We start from the raw sequence: 19587 nt of genomic DNA, 5'->3' as shown, positions 1-19587 counted from the left end.
TAAAAAGAGTCATAATTAATATCGGGGATTCAGAAGAGAAAAATCATAACAGTGAAGCTGGCTTCATTACTGGCCTAAAGACTGGCTACTACAAGAGAAGAGTAACTGAGAATACATTCAGGAACCAGGAAGTGAAAACCTGAAGCCCGTATCTGTAAAGTAGCTGGGAGATCGAGGACCTTCCATTCTCCAATTTCTGTCTCTAGATCATCTGTAAGTGGGTAATCAAGACATGCCCCCTCGGTAAACCAAATAAATAAGCAAGCTTCACTCTCAAAACAAAAACACAGGCAAAAATGCAGCAACTTGTTTGTCTTTTAGCATGCGTAGACATAAATATTGCTGAACCCTCTTGAAGGTTTTAATAAAAAACAGGGAATGGAAAATAAATGCTGAACGCTGACAGCCTATAGCCAAATATTAAATATTTAGTTAGCTGACATTTATCTGTTGCTATACAAACCTGTACACCAAAGCAAGTATGTTCAACATAGTGGCAACATCGGGATGATCATGACCTGAAGTCTTCTCCAGATCTTCAAGAGCTTGTTTACAAAGAGGTACAGCAACCTCATATCTACCTTGGGATGCGTACTGAATAACAAGATTATGAAGGGTCCTTAATCTTGCTGGAATTTCATAGCCACCTTGTTGGGCAGCAGCTGCTGCACTGCTATGCTGCTGTTGAACTGAAAGAAATTCACAAGATTTTAAGTTGTTTTAAAAGATGACCATAACTTGAAAACATTTAACATTACTGCACAGTGACACAGAACGAGACTGAATTGTATTCCTTCAATACAAAGCATTGGTGCTAGAACATGCTTCACAGCAGTTATACTGTCTTGAACTATGACAGCAGAAAAGACCATTTCATTCTTCATATTCTGTCCTTGCTTTATAAGCAAGGGTACTGTATTAATATTATTTCACTTTTTTTAGTTGAAAGGGTCAAATCAAATAAATGAAGAAAATAAGAAACCATTTCAGCTCAAATTATTAACAGTTCTCAAGACTGTATCATAATTTTACACTCAGAAATATTGAAGTTTTCCTGTGGAAGGAACACTAACACAGAGAAGTCAAGTACCTGCAGAAAAGTTCAACTGATCTATTCTTTTTTCCTTTATTCTCCTTCTCTAAATGTAGATTTTGTTTGCTTCCCTTTGCTATAACAGGAAATAATTAAGGTTGGCATAAAAAGGATTAGAACACCTTGGATGCCAGGAGTAATAATTACAAGAGAAAAGGCACCAAGACAAAGCCAGTGTCAACATTTTGGTTTTATTTACTAACCTTCAGGTTTAGCCACTTGTTTTCTACTAGCTACTAGGTTTTGGTTGTTTAAACCCCCTTCACATTCCTCTTAAAAAAAAAAAAAAATCTCGTTTCTCTTCAGCTGGGAGATTTCAGGAAAGATGGAGGAAAATCATCTCTTACTCATTTTCATTAAATTCTAGGCAACACACAGGACAAGGGTTCCAGCCATGAGCTTTTCTTTTCTCTTTTTTATTAAAGGAAAAACACTCACAGCAAATGAGAGTCTTTTTACTTCAGTGGAATCATATAACTCTAAGCCTACACCCACAATTACTGCCTACGGAAGCATTTGATTATTTTTTCCTGGAGGTCAAGCAAACTACTGAAATGTCACCCTCTTCTTCGGTAAAGCAAAACAGTAAAATGACAGATGGACTATGCAGGTATAGAAACAGTTTTGCCACACAACTTTCCTAGTATAAAATTCTAGATAAGGCAGGATGAACTCAGGATGGTGCTCATGCTCAACACTAACCTCTTCTCTCTTCAAATCCTCCTTCCATTGCTGGTGTTCACTACCATGCTATCAAGCGTGCAGTGCACCTTGAGTATGAATCCATAATGGAAATTCAGAACTCAGATTACCAAGGTGGGATGAGTCAGATATGTTTTTCCTGTCATTTATCTACTGAGAATTATACACCACCAGCATACTGCACATACGCTACAATATCAATACATTATACATGTATAATATCAGCTTTACTACCATAAGAAAGGCAAAATATTTCATTAAGCAAGGATTATCTATTAACAGCTTCCTTCAACCCCTAGCTCAAACTTTACTCCACACACATTATCAGTCCTTCTGACCTGAAGACATCACTTCTAGAATGGGTAATAAATTAAGGAAGACAATCTTAGCAGAAGATTGCCTGAGAAAGACTTCATGCTGAAACCTGCCCTAAAATGCTAAATCGGATAATTTAGAAGGTCATTAACAGAATTTACCATCTGGGCAGACCATCAGAAAGCTTCACTCTTTCAGAACACGCCTCAGTCATTCTGCCACTCTGAGACCCACAAAGACTCTGGGACCAATTTGGTGCTGAAGTCAGCTCCAAGAATTTTGCAACAGAGCTAGTAAACTGATTAAAAACCTAGGCCCTACACATATCGATCATCACAATCAGCTTTCTGGCTTTCCTGTTTCCTTATTCTAGCAGGGCAAGAGGCATTCAACACTCCACTCTATTCCAAAAGCCCCTAAGCATGGATTTGTTTTTCAGATTAGCATCTTTAGCTTTGGCACTGAAGAGATACATTGACATTGTAATTTGAAATGCACTTACTTCCTTGACCTTGGTCATCTTCATCATTGGGAAATAAGTCATCCAAAGGCTCTTTGGTGGAATCTGTATCTTTATCCTCCTATAGAAAAAAATAATAAAAATGTTACACTATTAAACCTAATGCATAAAAGGACAAGTCTATTTAACCTGCATTGTTAAAGGAACTCTCCAGTTCCAGACCTTTGGAATTGTCGAGAATAACATTTCTTGTAGAAGTTTAATTATGTTCAAATGTATTTACACACTCTGTCCTGAAACAATATGGGACACCTTCAGGAGAGACAGGAATAGAAATCAGGTCTCCTAGATTTCAGTCTTAATTTAAGCACACAAGAACACATTTGTTACTCTTACGGAGACATCATACCTACAGAAAGTACCCGTGGAAGAGTGAACACTACTAAATACACAATTGTCCACTGTACTTTGAAGTCATATATGCAGTTAGAGATGAGCAAGGGAGAGAAAAAAAGAGATTCATCTCCTGAAGGAGAATAAATTTGCACCAGCAATTTTAATTCTGTCACATCAATTTCTGAGGACTCAATTTCTGCACAAATAACAGGATTTTGCAATTGTGATCTGTAAAGTTCAAAAAGAAAAAAAAAAAAGCACTTGGAAGGAAGTTCATCTCCAATATTCAACTCCTGGAACCATACTAACTTCTGCAAGATCTATCAGCGTATATTGATTTTAAGCATCCAAAGATCATTCAGACTCCCACAATCACATAAAACAAAGAAGCAGATCATCCCCTCATCCTGTTTCCTATATATGGAGCCTACATAATATTAACATTTCTAAGAACTTCAAATATTTATCTCAGTAAGTAGAAAATCCAAGAGCACATTCCTTTTTTTCTGGCTCACTATCCAGCACCTTTTCCTGTGGATGAGAAAAAGGGATTTGCTGCTGTTGGCATTCAAGCTCAATGGTTGCAAAGTTGGGTGCTCTGCAAAAACAGCAGACTGAACACCTGAGATCTTATTTTAAGTGTGCAGATTCCAAGCTTATTGTGAGTATACACAGTTGGCAAAAGGTTAACAGAGACTAGTCCACATGGTTAGTGAAACTATAATGATGCTTTGCTTAACTTCATCCCTATGTGCAATTTCAAATAATGGTGCTATTTACATCATCTATAGATTATAGTTCAACTTTTGGCACGCAGAAATCCCAGTGCTTCCTCCTCTGAACTGTTTTCTTCTCCTTAAAGAAAAACTACCTAACAGACTTCACGGGCAGTATTCAACTACTAATACCACTGAGAAGTTCTGCATGCATCTGACAAAAACAGCTCATGGTACATTAAAAGAATTTGGTCAAGCAATTGGTTAAGCAAGACCAAAATGCATACACTTTCACCCATTATATTCCTAAAATAGTAGGTTATGAAAAACTGTCCTTTCCAAGATGTGGCTGAGTACATCTGAACATGAAATGTTCTCTACAATACTACCTAAAATAAGAAAGCTAAATAAAAGGACAGCATGAAGAGCAAGTAAGTTATAAATCTTTTTAAGTATTAAGTTACTTATGTAAATTAAAATTGTAACCATCTTCTATCCTAACCTAAGAATATGTAACACAACAGGTTAGCTAAACATGACTGAAAACATGCAGATGATCACAATGTCTGGCAGAAGATCCAGAAAGGGGATTTAATGATATCCTATCCTAGTGTATAGCCTATATTGAGGCTACAGAGACTACACGCTACTTTCACTTGACCAAAAAAAATAAAATAAAATAAAATCCTGCAGTCAATATAAGCAAATGCCACACACTCCTACAATCTGCAATAGTTTGCACTCTTCACTTATTTTAACTGTTTAGAGTATAGAAGGAAGTTTTTGGTCTCAAGGTCAGTTCTTCATATTTTTTATGCTAATGTGATGCTAAATAAGTATTCACGGATTTTTCATCCTCATATGTATTTTATTATCTACAGGCAGTAAAGCATGTACTTTCTTAAGATAAGAACTGAACTCTAAGAATCTAAACTATGTGACACTGGTGCAAGGCAAGCATTTTAACAACATGCTTACGTGAGCAACAAATAAGGAGCTCGTATCTGCCATTTCTCTGTAACTAGGCAGATTACAACACAAACATAAATGTGTGCTGCTTTTTACTGCACAGCTACTTACTGATGGTGAAATATCATCGTCATATTTTTTTAATTGATTCATGAATTCTAGATGTTTCTTTTCTTCCTCCAGTTGGGCCACAGATTGCTCGCTTTTCTGTAGTTTCTGTTGCGTATTGGCTAGTTCATCCCGTAGCCACTGATTTTCCTGGCACAGCCGGCGAACCTGAGCACGCAGTTTCTGCTTCTCTGATTCCACTGCATTTAAGTGATTTGACAAGGCCATCATTACCTGAAAAGCAGAAGGTATCTCATGACATACTTCCTCCAGAATGCAGTCCTGTATTTAACACACAAGCCTTTATCACTTAAAACCTGCATCATCTGTGAAATGTGGTAAACATTTGGATTCCACCTTAATATGTATCTGATACTTGCTTTTCCTCTATTATTTTTATAAACCATTTGTTCAACCAGAATTAATCCACAAGTAGCCTTTGCTGATTACCGTTTTTCACGATGCTGTTAGAATTCAAACTGCTTTAGAATCTCTCCAAGATTACATATAATCTTAAAACATTATGAAAAATTTGAACTAGGATTCAGATTACTGAAATGGAAATTTCCATTCCATTAACACAAAATGGAGCAGTAATGCTTTTAGCTTGAAGGATCACTTTCCCTGTAAGAACTAAACCAGAGTACTGCTAATTTGACAGATTCCAAATAGAGAAGGGTTCATATTTATGTTTGGACTTCATAAGGATGAACTCTGCATAAAGATAATACTTCAAAGTGACAGTTATACTAATTAGATCTAAATGTGCACATGAACACACGATTATATAAGTACTTTACCTATATACAAATGTATCACAAGCTTGAGTGTGCTTCCAGTGTGTTTGAACAGTCACATAAATAGGACAAAACCAGAATGGTCATAAAAGCAGTCTATTTGGATATATATATTTTTTGCTAAATGATGTCAAATGAAAAATGAGCACATGAAGTGAAAGCCAAATGCTACACAAAGAAGACACTCTGCCTTCACTGTTTAATCTACCACTGACACATCTATAAAAACACTTTGTTAAAAATGGCCAGTGGTGATAATAAAAATCAACTTTTAGATGAAATACTAGTAACTTCAGGGTGTGAAACTCATCTTCTCAATTTCATGGTTCTTTAAAACAAAGTAACTTTGATGTGTTTTTGAGCTAAGTATTTCATCTGAAACAGATCATGTTTTTAACCAAAATTTTCTGGTTTCCAGGAAACATCATAATAAGGAAGTAGTAGTTTCTAGAGAATTCATGTGAGATGAAACACCACGGATAATTTTCCTAAAACCAGTCCAAACTTCTGGACTTCAGCACCTGCCTATTTACATATTCAAAATAATTTAAATTAATTTGCCTGTTCAAACAGTTTCATTTGCAACATCAGAAAACTTACTTAGGGAAGTTGCAATAATACAGTCAACGTACTCAAACAACTTTTTATAAACTACAACAGCAAAGTAACCCCAGAGAGTAAGGTTGCAAAGGATTCTACATGAAAGAAAACTCTGATTACTTCTTCAGCAAAATCAGTTTCATCTCGATGGAAGTTAATATGTACTTCATCATACCTATATGTCACTCAAACACCCATAAAATACTCCCATATCTTAATTTAAATTAAGCAAGTGACAAAATACTACTTTGTTAAAACCCAAAGAGCACAGGAGGACTGGGCTTATCAGGCCTGATCAGTAGCAGCGTAAAATACAGTTACTTTCCTAACAAAGGCAATAAATGTGGACTTGTTGGCTCCTCAGCTGCAGCTCACAAAACACCAGCTAGAGCAAACAAGGCAATATTAACAACTGAGGCTACAGAGACTGACAGAGTCTAAAAACCTACCTTTTCAGAGTCCCAGTACCATGCCGAAGTTAGAAGACAAAGGTAACTCATGCAGTCACAAATCTTCTACTAACACCCATTAAAGGTAACTCAGCTATTACAGTTTTATGCTGTGTATCTTTTAGCATTTTCTTCCAATACATGGCATCAAAGCATGCAAATAGTAAGGCCTAGCAGACTGTACCAAGTCCAGGGTTTCTACATTCCCACGTGTAGCAACATACATTTGTTCTTTTTCTCAAACCTCTACTCACCATTACCCAACACACAACTTCCATAGCACCAAACAAGAACAATCCAGTTAAGAAGACTGAGCACAATGACAGCCCAATACAAAGCCTATTAATATAAAGTTATCCCATCAGCACCTTCAACTCATTTGCCATTTTATCTTGATGAGTGTGTTGCATCCCATATATTTGGTACTGGATCAAAAAAACATGAAACTCCTGAAGTTGGAATGCCAACAAAGTCCCCACATTCTGACTAAACATTTTCTCAAATCTCTTCTGCAGATGATACCTTCCTTCACTAAAATAGTTCACAGAAGTTAGTTCTGAACCCTTTCTTTTAAGCATAAATGAAAGTTGTTCAGGTTCTATACTAAACCCTTAACCTTTAAAATGTGTTTAAATTCAATTTTTGTTTCACAAAGCATTCTATAAACATTCTAGATTCTTAAGGCCAAGGAGCATCATGAGCATCATAAAAGAATCTCAGAATTAAGGCAACAAGAACATGGATTTAAGATCATAGAAGAACTCAAAGGCTGGGTCTCCTAACCCTGAGCAAAATCTGTTTTATATTATTAGTGTGCAATCTCCCTAAACAATTGCTCAGAGTTCAAATGCCATTGCTTAGTTCTTGTTTGAGCAGCTCATTACCTGACCAATGCCATCGAAAAGTCTAAACAGAAAATAGCAACTATCCCACTGAAGTTGAAGTCAAAGGAACCTCAGTTACGGGATTTAGTGCTTTGATACTGAATGTGTAATTAGTTCTGCACCACAGTAAAACAGCCTCTAATAATTAGAGCAGTCTTTTTCCTTAACATACAATAACAACTCACACGTCTCAACATGCTGCTGATATTCAGTAAAGCAAATGTACATTTGCCAGAACTGATCTGTTTATTTTAAATTCCAATTAGAGAACAAATAACGATCTTTCATTAATTTCTTCATACTAAAAATTCAGACAAACTCTGAAATGCTTTATTTTCACTTCAGCTTTACCTGTGCTTCACTAAGGCCAAGTTCCAGCATCTCCAGTGACTTTCGAATCATGTTTGATTTCTCTTCAACCAGATTAGTTTCATCATCTTTCTTCAAACATTTCAGTGTTTCAAGTAAGCTCTGTAAAATTGAATTGTGTTCATTCTTCAGTGCCTCTAGTCCATTAATCACTTGCTTAGTTTTGGCAATGATTTCATCTTGAGTAAGCTTCTCCAACTTCTCTTCCTTTAGATACACCATTGTGGACATGTTTTCATACATTCTGAAGAAGAAGAGCATACTAGTTAACCGCAGGGTATAAAAAAAAAAAAAGCAACAACAAAAACAAACAAACAAAACCCAGCCAAGCCATTCTCTACAAGTGAATAAAACTTTTCTTTAAGAAGTCATTAAAACATAATTGTTTTAAATACATACTCATAATGTAATGACATTTTTGCAGAGCTTTCACAATGTTTTACATCCTGGCTTTGAACAGCACTTCAAGATTTCCAGTTTCTATTTCCAGAGTTAATATCAACACTAATTCATAAGGCAAACAGATGAAAATAAATAAACAAACATGGCAAAAGACTTTCCAATAAGGCCTGAACAATCATGCTGCTTTTCTAGGATTCTGGTTTGTGCAGTAGCTGGTGTATAAAACATATGTTATAATACATACAACTGAAGCCACTGATCTACAATTATCTTTACAGCTATTCACAAACTGGAATTTGAAGAAATACCATCCAACCTTCTAAAAAGGTTGATCAATCAAACTTTGTCCTTTTCCAGGAGCAAGAAAACACCATCTTGATCCTTTTCCAGGGGGGTACAAAAGCTAGTATCTTTATGTATTTTGAAAACAACAACTGCCCCCTAAGATTACTTTACATCCATTGTTGTTCCTGTAGAATGTGATATAGATATTCAATTGTCTACAGGCCTAGACACAACTGTTTTGAGTAGGCTACAACAGCTGTTACGTGCTAGAAAAAATGATTTGTATAACACAATCCTTGTGATAAATGTTTCACTGTGCTATTTAGTCAGCACGTTGCACGCTTTATTAAGGCTATCAAATTTCTGGATGTTTGTAAATGCCTCAACCAAGTGCAAACTACAGAAACTCTGGTATTTCTACCATTATATGTCCTGCTGCTGAAGTGACAACCAAGTATAACAATGCTGCAATACGACCAGAAGACAGAAATCACTTGATTCTGTTTCTGTATCACCAGAAAAATGTTCTATAATGAAAAAAAGAATTCAGGAATTGTTCCTTTATACTTAAGATATAAATAGCTTCAAGTGTACCAGAAGTATAAATTAGAATAAAGTAGCAATGATTTTTCAAAAACCTTTTCACATCTATACAAAGACACTTGGGGAAGTTTTGATAAATTAATGTTTAAAGTGAATTTGCTAAGTTGCATTAACAACAGTGAGTATAACTTAAGAAGAAAGCACCCCCAAAATTTATAATCACTTAAATCTTGAATAAGAGTGTTTTAGAAACAAGCAATACATACACACACGCCTTCCTGGCTACAGCTGAAGGATGTGCTTGTACTCTACTGTATAGTGTAAAAGAGGTTGTTCATTCTCTTTACATATACACAAATCTCTGTTACGACTTCCTGCAATGTGATTTGTAAAAAAAATCATTCCCATTTGTCACAAAAGAGCCATATGCTACACTAGTTTATTTTGTTACAATCTATTGTCTGAAAACACAGATAACTTGGGGAAGCAGTGGATTAGGTTTGATCACAATTTAGTACAAGAACTTCATATTCACAAACAGATGCATAACATATACATCTGTATCAAACATCTACTCTAGCCTGGTGTAAGAAACCAGCTCACCAAAACATGATGAGCAGAACAATTATTACACAATTCCCATTCAAAATATGAGAAATATTACCTAGAATGTTTAAATACCATTTAAAAAACATACTCTCTAAAATTGTGTGTAAATGGATTGCAGTTTAATGCAAACCAAGTCTGTAAATAAACGTAACAAGCACAATTGTGTAAGAAATTGTTGTGGGTTATGCTAAATTAACCTATAGCTGAGCCCTAATTACCATCCAGCATGCTGCCATGCTTTCAATTAACAGCTTCTGCCCTGAATGCAAAGAACTGAACCTTTGATCATACAGAAATAAAAGAGCAAAGGACATCTTTTGAACAGGGACTTTCATTTTGTACTTGAGAAGCTCTGAGAAACGTCATTTGTAAATACCTAGAGTTTTTCTACAACATTTAAGTTTTCCAAAATAAGCAAGTGTTAATTTGCTTCTGTCTGATGTGAGCCGGGACAGCAATTCCTCTGCGTGCTTCAGTGCTTTGTAGTCATTCTGTGACATCAAAGATGGAAGGCAGGTGTGTGGGCACGTGTAAGGTGTACATAGAGGCTGTTAATAAAAATTGCACATTTTAACCACCAAAGCAGAAGTTAAATGAATGCAGATAAATGATCAGCCATGCACTGTTACAAAGAGGATATACAAACCCAAGAAAGCAATGCCAAAAACTACATCGGGTGTTCTAACACTCCTCCCTTCACGCAAAAATGAATCACGTATCCTGGGGAGAACCTATCCAACAGCAGAAATCCAGAACAAGAAAATAATCTGTGTGCACCACCACATCTTAGGTGTGAAATGGACACCAATTTGTTACTACAGGGAAAAAGGGCTGTCAGATCCTAGCTAGAATTTGGCACGTAGCTCTGGCTGCATACACAGAAGGCGCAGTTCAAGAAGGCGAAGCCAGCACAGAAACCTTTGAAGAAAGGAAAAGCAGGTTTAAGAATTTATTTTATACCCAATGGAGACAAAAAAGATGTGTAGAACTGATCGCATAAGGAAAGGAATAAATCTTTCTATGTAGGTTTTGTAGGATGTTTAAGTATCTCTGAACAAAGCACTACAGAAGTTTGGATAATGTTCTCCACATCAATAACGTATATAACTGAACAAGTGAGAAAAACGGAAGATATCAAATATACAATTTATTATGCTATCAGATTCTTTGTAAGAGTAAGATTAATAAATATTTAGTATCTTTTAAGAGGAACATGGAGGTATGGTGCTATTTCTATGATTTAAAAAAAAAATCCATTTTAAAAGGGCAAACCTATTCATCAAGCATGACTGTATTTGACAACATAATCATGTAATTAGTTTGGCATGGCCTGAGCCCCTAAATCCCATACAGGCAGCAAAAAAACATAAGCTTGTATGCAAAAGTAGACATGCACACATCCAAGTGAAAAAAGATAAAACCTACTGTACACTTCTATTGCCTTTTTTTTCTTCCCCAGAAAAAATCTTTATGTTCCCCCACAGAAAGGAAAACAAACAAAAAAAAATAAAACAAATGCACAAAACAGCACACAAAGGTTTCTTAAGCCCCTTTCCATTTTATCCTGACATCAGCTTGCAGTCCAAATTTTACCTGTTACAGAGCAGGGGTTCTAGGTTCAAATACTAATCTTGTAATTCAATTTACAACTGACCAAAAAAAAAAATAAAAAAATTCAAGATGCACAAAGGTTTAGAGCTGGAAAACAAAACCATGGATCAAGGGAAAAAATGCAATGTCAGAGTTACAGACTAGCCTGCTGGCTTAGTCAATTTATGTATCAGATGAAATACGTGCCTGCGTAGATCTTGAGTGTTAGCATCCTGTTTATTTACCACCAGACCATTTTGTGTACTAAGTCGCTTACCACTTTTCAAACACCTTTAAAAAGGAAGCAGTTTGCATCTAACACAAAAATAGCGAACTTGGCCAGTTATAAAAAGCTGCACAGTTACACCTACTAAAGAGGTTTTTGCAGAATTTCACACCAATCACTTTTGTAACTTCATTCAAAGAAATAGATTGGGAATACTAAAAATCTAAACCAGAGGAAGCAGGAATGAAGGAGAGACAAGGCCACTGTCATGTAGCTGCTGGGATAATCCCATCATATACAAACTACTTACGGGCTGTATCCTTAATCAGTTTAAGTATTTTTTTTAGCCATAAAACTTTTAAAACAATAACACTGGTACTGCTGACACTACAATTTGTGCCCAAGTTCTCCTACAGACACACATGTATCTAGTGAACTTCTCAAACTCTTATTTAAGGATCTCGTAAACACAAATAATTTTCTGTACTCACCTACTTTAAAAAGCGTCACTTCCCTGCAAATTCCCTCAAAGGATAAAAAGGTTCACGTTTAAGGTGAAATTTTACTTAGATAAAAGAATACAACATCATTTCTGATTTCTCGAATGAGAATACACACAACCATACAAATCCTCCTCTGCATACAAGAACTTATCAAGGCAGAACACTTCTCTTTTCTAAGAAACCCATGACATTTTTTTCCTTGCCTAAAAACAACAATAAAACAGCTCTAAGTCTTTGTTAAAACTTTATTTCCTTATTATATATTTCTAAAAGTTTCTTCTCTCTGTATTGATATTTTCATGATTTAATAGGTCACATTTCAAGTACTAAAAGCTTGGTAGAAACATTTTAAAATGCATCTAGATTCTGACCATCACTGCTTGAAAATACAAAAGGAAAAAAAAAAATCTGTCAAGTCCAGCAACAAATCAAATTCTCCCTGAAATTTTTCCTCTGAAAATATAGACAGGACAAGTGACACAGAATAAGGTATCTGCATACAGGATAAAAGTAAATAATTTCCCTACCAGCAAAAGCTACAGGACCTCCAAGCCATACCTACTTGCCCCATCATCTCCATGAGCTGGAAAACTCCATGGATACAGCAGGTATTAGTTTGACCTTTCTGTGTTTCTAAGATGTACCTACCAGCTCATTGTTTGGTAATAATAATTGGTGTATTGGAGGGCTTTTAACCCTAATTTCACTTAGTGTCTCCTTAATTACACAGCGAGGCTCCATACGCTGTACATGCTGGTTTCATTCTGTGTTAGTTGCCATCTACAAGGCCTTAATTCCCAGCTCAGCCCAGACGCACATCTCACTGCATCGCGGAGCTCCCCATCTTGAAATGCTGCTACCTGCTTTACTGCTCATCTGCAAGGGTGGGAGACTGCTTCTCAAACAATTCCAACAAGATCACAAGCTTTCCAAGCACAAGAAGATCATCATCAAACACAAAAAACTGCCTGCCATGGAAGAGGAGTACTATGTCAACCACTACATGAACTGCACCTCCTCCTAACAAGGCAGCTGAGGGCACACGCCCGTCAGAAATGGCAGGGATGAATCACCCGGGGATGTCTTTCAGACACTCAAAGGCATTTGTAAAAGGACTTGGGTAAGGAACAGCCAGTTTGAACATACTGCTGTTACAGCTTACAGTCACATATGTCCAAGTCTAAAATATATATATATGATATATATAAATATATATCATATATATATATATATATATATATATATATATATATATACACACACACATACAAGAATGATTCTTTCAATCTAAGATGTTACTTTCTCTCCATGAGCCTATTTCCTACTACCACAGGCCATATTCCCACACCCAAAGAAGTGTACACCCTCCCTTTTCCTTTGACTTGCCCTCCTTTTAATTACAATGACCTTTTACAGTCAGGCATTTTATTCTGATACACGCATCTCTGATGCCACTGAAGAAACAGCATAGTTTTTCCTCTGTGTTTGACACATTCAGGACTGTGGACGAACTGCCAGTGCAATATATGAGTCTCATCATAATACTATATTTGAGTCCGTGTATGAGCCTCTAGAGAGCAGAAAATCTTGAACTGTCTGGAAGCAGTGCTCTGCTGGAGGTCAGACCCGAGGTACCCTCGCTGGCCCAGTTCTGCAAACAGAGTCCTGCTGCGCTTCGGTACTGCCTCGGGGTTCCAAAAAGGCGAGCTCAGAAAGTGTCTTTGCAATTTAGCACATGCATACACAACCTACCTTAAAAATAACTTGGTGAGAGCAATTACAGCACGTACTGGAGCCCATAAACTGCTGACCAGAAGCAGGCAAGATGGACAAGCAACCAACCTTAAGCTATATGAAGGCCTTTAGAATAGGACATGTCTAAAAAAAGAATTAACCCCTTAGACTCACTTTTTTTTAATCTATCAAGTTCCTGCTAGTAAGCACCCAAATTAAATAGAAAAAAAGCAAACTAACAAAAATGACCCCCTTTATTGCGCTCCTTCTGCCAGAGGTAACCCTGAACGCAGAAGGCTGCCGTGCCACCTGGTTAAGAGGAAGGTATGCAAGGTAAATACTATAAAAAGGACTCTTGTACTTCTTTGATGTCAAGGGCATGCACCCTAAAAAAGCTCAGAATTAACTTCATAATTTGACCTCCAACCTTAACACTGCAAGACATATTTGTTGGTAAGCAAACCAGACGCACACTCACACTGTGCAATGGCTCAGCGCTTCTGAAGGTAAGCCCAGGAAGCATAAAACACCAGAAGACCCAAATACTGCAGGGATTTCGGCCAGACTAGCACGTCTGTTGCTTTTTGTTAACACTGCTGGGTGCAGCCTGCTGTCCACATTGCTGGGATGAGGCTGCACAGCCACGTGTTCTACACCTGCATCATGCCCTTCAAAACCCACCAGCCATCATTAAGCCTATCCACGGCATGAAACTATGTTTAAGTGAAGAGAACTACGTACCAGTTTAACCCAAGAACACAGTCACTGTGCATTTGCTTTGATAAATTTTGGAATCTTTCAACCACATAGCTTGCTAAAAAGATCATACTTTATGGGAGAAACCTTTGGATTCTTTGCAAGATTAAAAACAATTAAAGGAGAAAAGCAGGGTCACAAGTTATATTTGCTAATAGAAGATACAATAGCAAAACAGAACTCCCAGCAACGGTGATGCTGTCAGCTCTGAAAGAGCACAAGCTATGAAGATTTGCACTGCAGCCCCCTAGCTGATGAGCCACCAATGCAATTATTTCCTCTTAGGTTCAGCCGCGCCTGTAATTCCATAACGCTGCAGCCCGTGGCCAAATCCCATCTTGCTCCTCCTGCTCCCTTACTGCAGCAGACAGAGATCCCCCGTGATACAGCCACTCTGCTACACATTGCTATTCCTACCCCCATTATTTGTGTACAAGTAGGAATGGCATCAAATGCAAGCATCCTCCAAGCACAGCTCCCCCAGTACATTTTACCATTCTAAAGTACTAAAAATTGACAGTGATTAAAAACCAGAATAGTGACATATCCTAAAATTACAGTGGATCACAGCGGATTATTCTCTCTCTGAGAAGTGGCATCTCCTTGGATGCTGCAACCAGCCCACACGCATCATGAGCATGAAAAATTTAGTCTCTGTATACATTCCCAAGTCCTAACATCTCATGAAGCTAGGTGGAAATAAGACGTTTCTAGCCACTTGTCAGCACATCAGAGATTTCTCTTTGTCAATGCTGAAGCAAGTGCATGAGCAATCTGACAGGTGCATGCTCTGTGTGTTTAGCAAACCCAGTCAGGTGTTCAGAGGAACTATGCCAAAAGCTGTCCTTTCAAGAAGATGCATGCTTCCTAACTCTGTTCACTGAGGTTAATATCATCTCTCACAGGTTGGCAGGACACACCTTCCTTTCTCTCCATCGGGAACAGCGTACTTCTTTAACATCCATAGACCCCCAGTAAGATCAAAACCCCAATCTTTTCTGAAATAATAAAATGGAGCACAAACTTCTTCCACTGCTTGGTAGTCTTGGGCAATGAGCTCTAATGGCAATTTGTTAATTGCAGTTGTGCCCACGTAGCTTCTGAAGATGGGCGACCGCAAATCTCAGCCTCCTACCCCCCGGAGCAAGGGAGTCGCTGCTTTTGTGCATGACTGCTGCGTCAACACCAAACGGCGTCTGGGGCTTTTCTCCAAAGCCAGTACTCCCTAGCTTCTTGTGAGCACTAATAAGCACTTTCAAGCAGCCACAAATAGACCTCAAGAAAAGCAGAGCATTTGCCCTGTTCCCTATGACACTGGCCACAGGATTTACCTTGTGCTTATGGCCATAAAGCCCACCTCGCTGTGCACACTGGAGATTAAGGTGCATTTTAGCAAAATGATCTGTGACTATATTGAGTAGTTACATAAAGACAGAGTAAGCATTCTTAAATGCATCAGGAGGCAGAATGATTTTAAAAGTCATCATATTTATACTTAGCTTATAAAAATTAAAAATGCTTGTCACAAGAATCAAAGAAAAAAAAATCAAGGATAATTATTCAAAAAATGTGTATTGTGGTTTAGTATGCTGTTATTACAAAGACATGCTTCATAAATTACCTGCTTAAAGCAGACCGAAAGGAAATTTTGACTGTATTTTTAAAGAAATGCTGTCAAGATGATTTGAGTTACAAATCCATCATCGCTATCAAATCCCTTATTTTTTACCCTCACTACTCCAACCGTCTATATTTATTTCTGTGTGGGAATAGCGCTTAGCTCTTGAGGGGCTTATCAGCTTGTGCAGCCGTGTCTTCAATGAATCCTGAGTCTTGATGTTTTTTGTAGACTGATTCTAGCTGGTTGAGAGAATCTCTTTGGGACTGGAATAGAGAGGTCTAGTAACTGCACAGTGGTTTTAATTATATACGTTTTGCAATTTTAAGTTGTCAACAGTGTAGACAAACCATTTTTTGCGCTTGACTCTAGTTCTTTCATTTTGCATTTTTATTTCTGAGACATGAACTACTTTCCCAACTAATTCAAGTAATCATCTATTTATGTTATCTGAACTCTAGATGGCACTTAGGTAAAAGTAGGAGAGTGTTCCCATCAAATCAGACTTCCACAATACATTAAAAACCACATCAGCTTCCACTTACTAACATCAGACCTATAATCTTTACCAAATTTATTTTTTATGGCATTTCTATGAACTTTAATAATAATAAAATGCATGCAGGGAAGGCAGAGAAGGCCACATTCTGCCTCACATCACTGCCAGCAGTTCTTCCCATAAAGGGCCAATTTACTGAAAGTACAGATTATGTTACTCTTGCAGGCTCATGGATGTTGAAGGGAAGGGTTATCTGTATCAAAACTGAGAAAACCAGCAACTCCTTCTGAAGACATAAGAGCCCCATCCACTAACATTGCTTCAACATGGGCCAGCCTTTAGATTTAACAAATCCTTAAATCTGATTTTCAAGTTACCTAATAGCCTACATTAAGATGCAGAAACTATGCAGAGTCTCCACTTCAACCTTTAGGGTAAATCACCTTCCCCTTTATCCTTTCATTTAAGGAAGAGAATAAAATCCCCAAACCACCTAACCTCATTCTTCCAAAGTAACTACAGGAGGAGGCACACAATAAAATTGTTCAGATGTTGTCCACAATATTAAGAAAAAAATCCTTCTATACCATTAAATATTCCACCAAAATTGATGCTTTCAATGGCAATCACCAGTTACCAGACTGACATATTACACCTTGCAAATTTCACCTCACAGGAAGTGTAGCAAATGATGCAATCCTCCAGCAAAACAACTTTGTATCACTCACTGTGTATCTCACCCAGCATAGCAGAGAGCTGATTTTGCTAGAAGGTTGTGAATCATGTCCCTTTTAAGTGCTCTGTAATCTGCAGTGCTTACTCAGATGGTCTTGAAGTCAATTGGGGCTGGAAGCACAGAGCAGCACAACAGGCCCTAAGCCCAACACGTGACAAAGTCGCCCTGGCACTCTGTGCTCTCACACCCGAGGATCGAAGCACAGTTTTAGCCCCAGCTCCAGCCCTCTCTCATAATTTATCTTAGTGATTGCTGGGGCACTGGGATTCCTTGGGGACTCTGGAAATATTGGCTGCATCTACAACACTCGCTTAACAGTTGCCATCGTCCTGCTGCACCAGACTGCTCCTCTTGTGCACTGGCAAAGAACAACACATTAAATTGAAAACAGACACAACAGACATTAAAAGTAACACTTTGAGTATTGTATTTTAAATGGTCTCGTTTGGATAAATATGATTTGAAAGCATCCCTCAGTACTGCGGATGGCAGAACAGTCACTTCCTAAAACAACTGTGCCACTAAGCGCAACAGATCACATATTTTTGAGTATTGTTCCATGTGCAGCCAGACCAGCAGAGAGGAAAAAAAAAATAAAAAAAATCAGCCAGCATATTTCCAGGCCATTTGTTAGCACAACAACTGGGTGGGGATCAAGAAACAGAATCAGCGGACACACAAACTACACGCAGGCAGTGTAACTCAAATCCCACTGACTGCTGCTTTTGAAAATATGCCGTGCATCTTTACCTTCATTCTGCAGAGTCAGCACTCAGGGGTTTTTTTAAGTTATAAATTGTGTTCTAACAGCAAAATCTAAATGGACTCTAAAAACGACATATAGCATATAGTTTCAACTTAAAAGTACTGTGAGAGAAACTGTTACTGAGTAAGAAAGGCTTAAAAGCAGAGTTATTGAATCATCAATCAGTCCTTACCTCTGTTCTGAGCAATGGAGAGCAGATGTAATTAAGTATCAGCAAATTACTGGGCCATCCAGTCAAAGTCACCCTGTGGTGCCTCTTGCCTTCTCAGAAGATAGCAGATGGGTAACAAATTTTTGAAAACGAGGACATCTGGCTAAAACAGGATCAGTATGATAACAAAATCTTTTCTGTCTTCTCTGGGCTTTGTTTTAAGCCACCGGGAACACCCACCAAGGACCAGAGCTCTGTGCCAGAGCACTCAGAGCAGAACACAACCAGCTTTTAGCACGGCCTGTCTGTTAAATGAACTCTGCCTTACGGAGGCACAGGGATCAGTTTTGCACCCACTGAGCCTTCTCAATGTATACCACTCCTCAAAATGAACGTATTGTCCCGAGGATTCATTCCAGCAAGACCTCTGGGTCACTGTCGAGTGTGCTAGCACACTGATAAACATCAGCACGACTCCTGCACCCTCTGTATTGCAATACAGCAGCATCCAGTATACTGAATGCAACTGGGCTACACCCAAAGAAATCATAAACAACTGCATTCCTACACCTTCCGTGCACTACTATCTGATATGAGAGGATTTACAGAGAAATGAGATCAGAGGAGGACTTTTATTTTAAGCAGACACAAAAAGAAAAAGTCTGGAGCGGAAACCCAGCCAAAATCTGTGTCACCCCGCTGCCATACAGACAGCTGTGTTAACAGAGTGAGGGTGTGGAACAAGTGGCAGGAGTGTGGAACTACATAAAGCAGCACCCAGACTAAACAAACATGCAACTATAACCTTAGCCACTGATTATATATTACTATTTTGTCAGCAGAAACAGTTTACAAGGTTGCTGCCTTCCAATCTCAAACCTGTGACCTCTCCTTCCCTGTCCCGTTACTTGCATTAATCCAATTACACACAGCCACCATCTACATCGACCTGCGGGGGGAAAATACCCTGCTTCTTCAGCCATCCCTCCTGTCTCAAGACACAAACGCAGTATGACTTGGGAGGGACACATCCAGCTTAACCACATGAACAAATGAAATGTTAAAGCCGAGGGTACAGCAAAACACATTTGTGAAGATGAGGGAACAACAGCTGCCTCTCGGAAATGGAAGCTGCTCAAGCTGGAAGACACAACTGTGACCTTCCTACGTTATTTGCTAAAGGAACATCCATAAAAGCATTCAATCTTAAGCACCATATTGTGTTCAGAAGCAAAAACAGCAGAACCACCCCCACCATTGAACCCACCTCCTCTCCTGCGAGCCCGTAAATCTGCACAACGTGCTTGGCAA

General features: G+C 38.1%; 1 protein-coding gene across 5 annotated transcripts in view; it reads right to left on the bottom strand.

The window, feature by feature from the left end:
- Positions 1-19587, bottom strand: part of KLC1 (kinesin light chain 1) — a gene marked incomplete at its 3' end in the record, with an annotated part of 50003 nt that overhangs the window by 25149 nt on the left and 5267 nt on the right. For all 5 annotated transcript variants that reach the window (XM_084288051.1, XM_084288053.1, XM_084288052.1 and 2 more), the window contains exons 2-5: positions 7841-8102; positions 4763-4993; positions 2613-2691; positions 464-689 (exon numbers count right to left, since the gene is read on the bottom strand). In XM_084288051.1, the coding sequence (XP_084144177.1) occupies positions 464-689; positions 2613-2691; positions 4763-4993; positions 7841-8101 (797 nt within the window). In that variant the 5' untranslated portion in view covers position 8102. The remainder of the gene's footprint in view (positions 1-463; positions 690-2612; positions 2692-4762; positions 4994-7840; positions 8103-19587) is intronic.

Source organism: Netta rufina (assembly GCF_964035555.1).
Source record: "Netta rufina genome assembly, chromosome: 5".
NCBI classification, from domain to species: Eukaryota; Metazoa; Chordata; class Aves; order Anseriformes; family Anatidae; genus Netta; species Netta rufina.
Note: the sequence above shows the minus strand (reverse complement) of the source record. Positions and strands in the feature narration are given on the sequence as shown.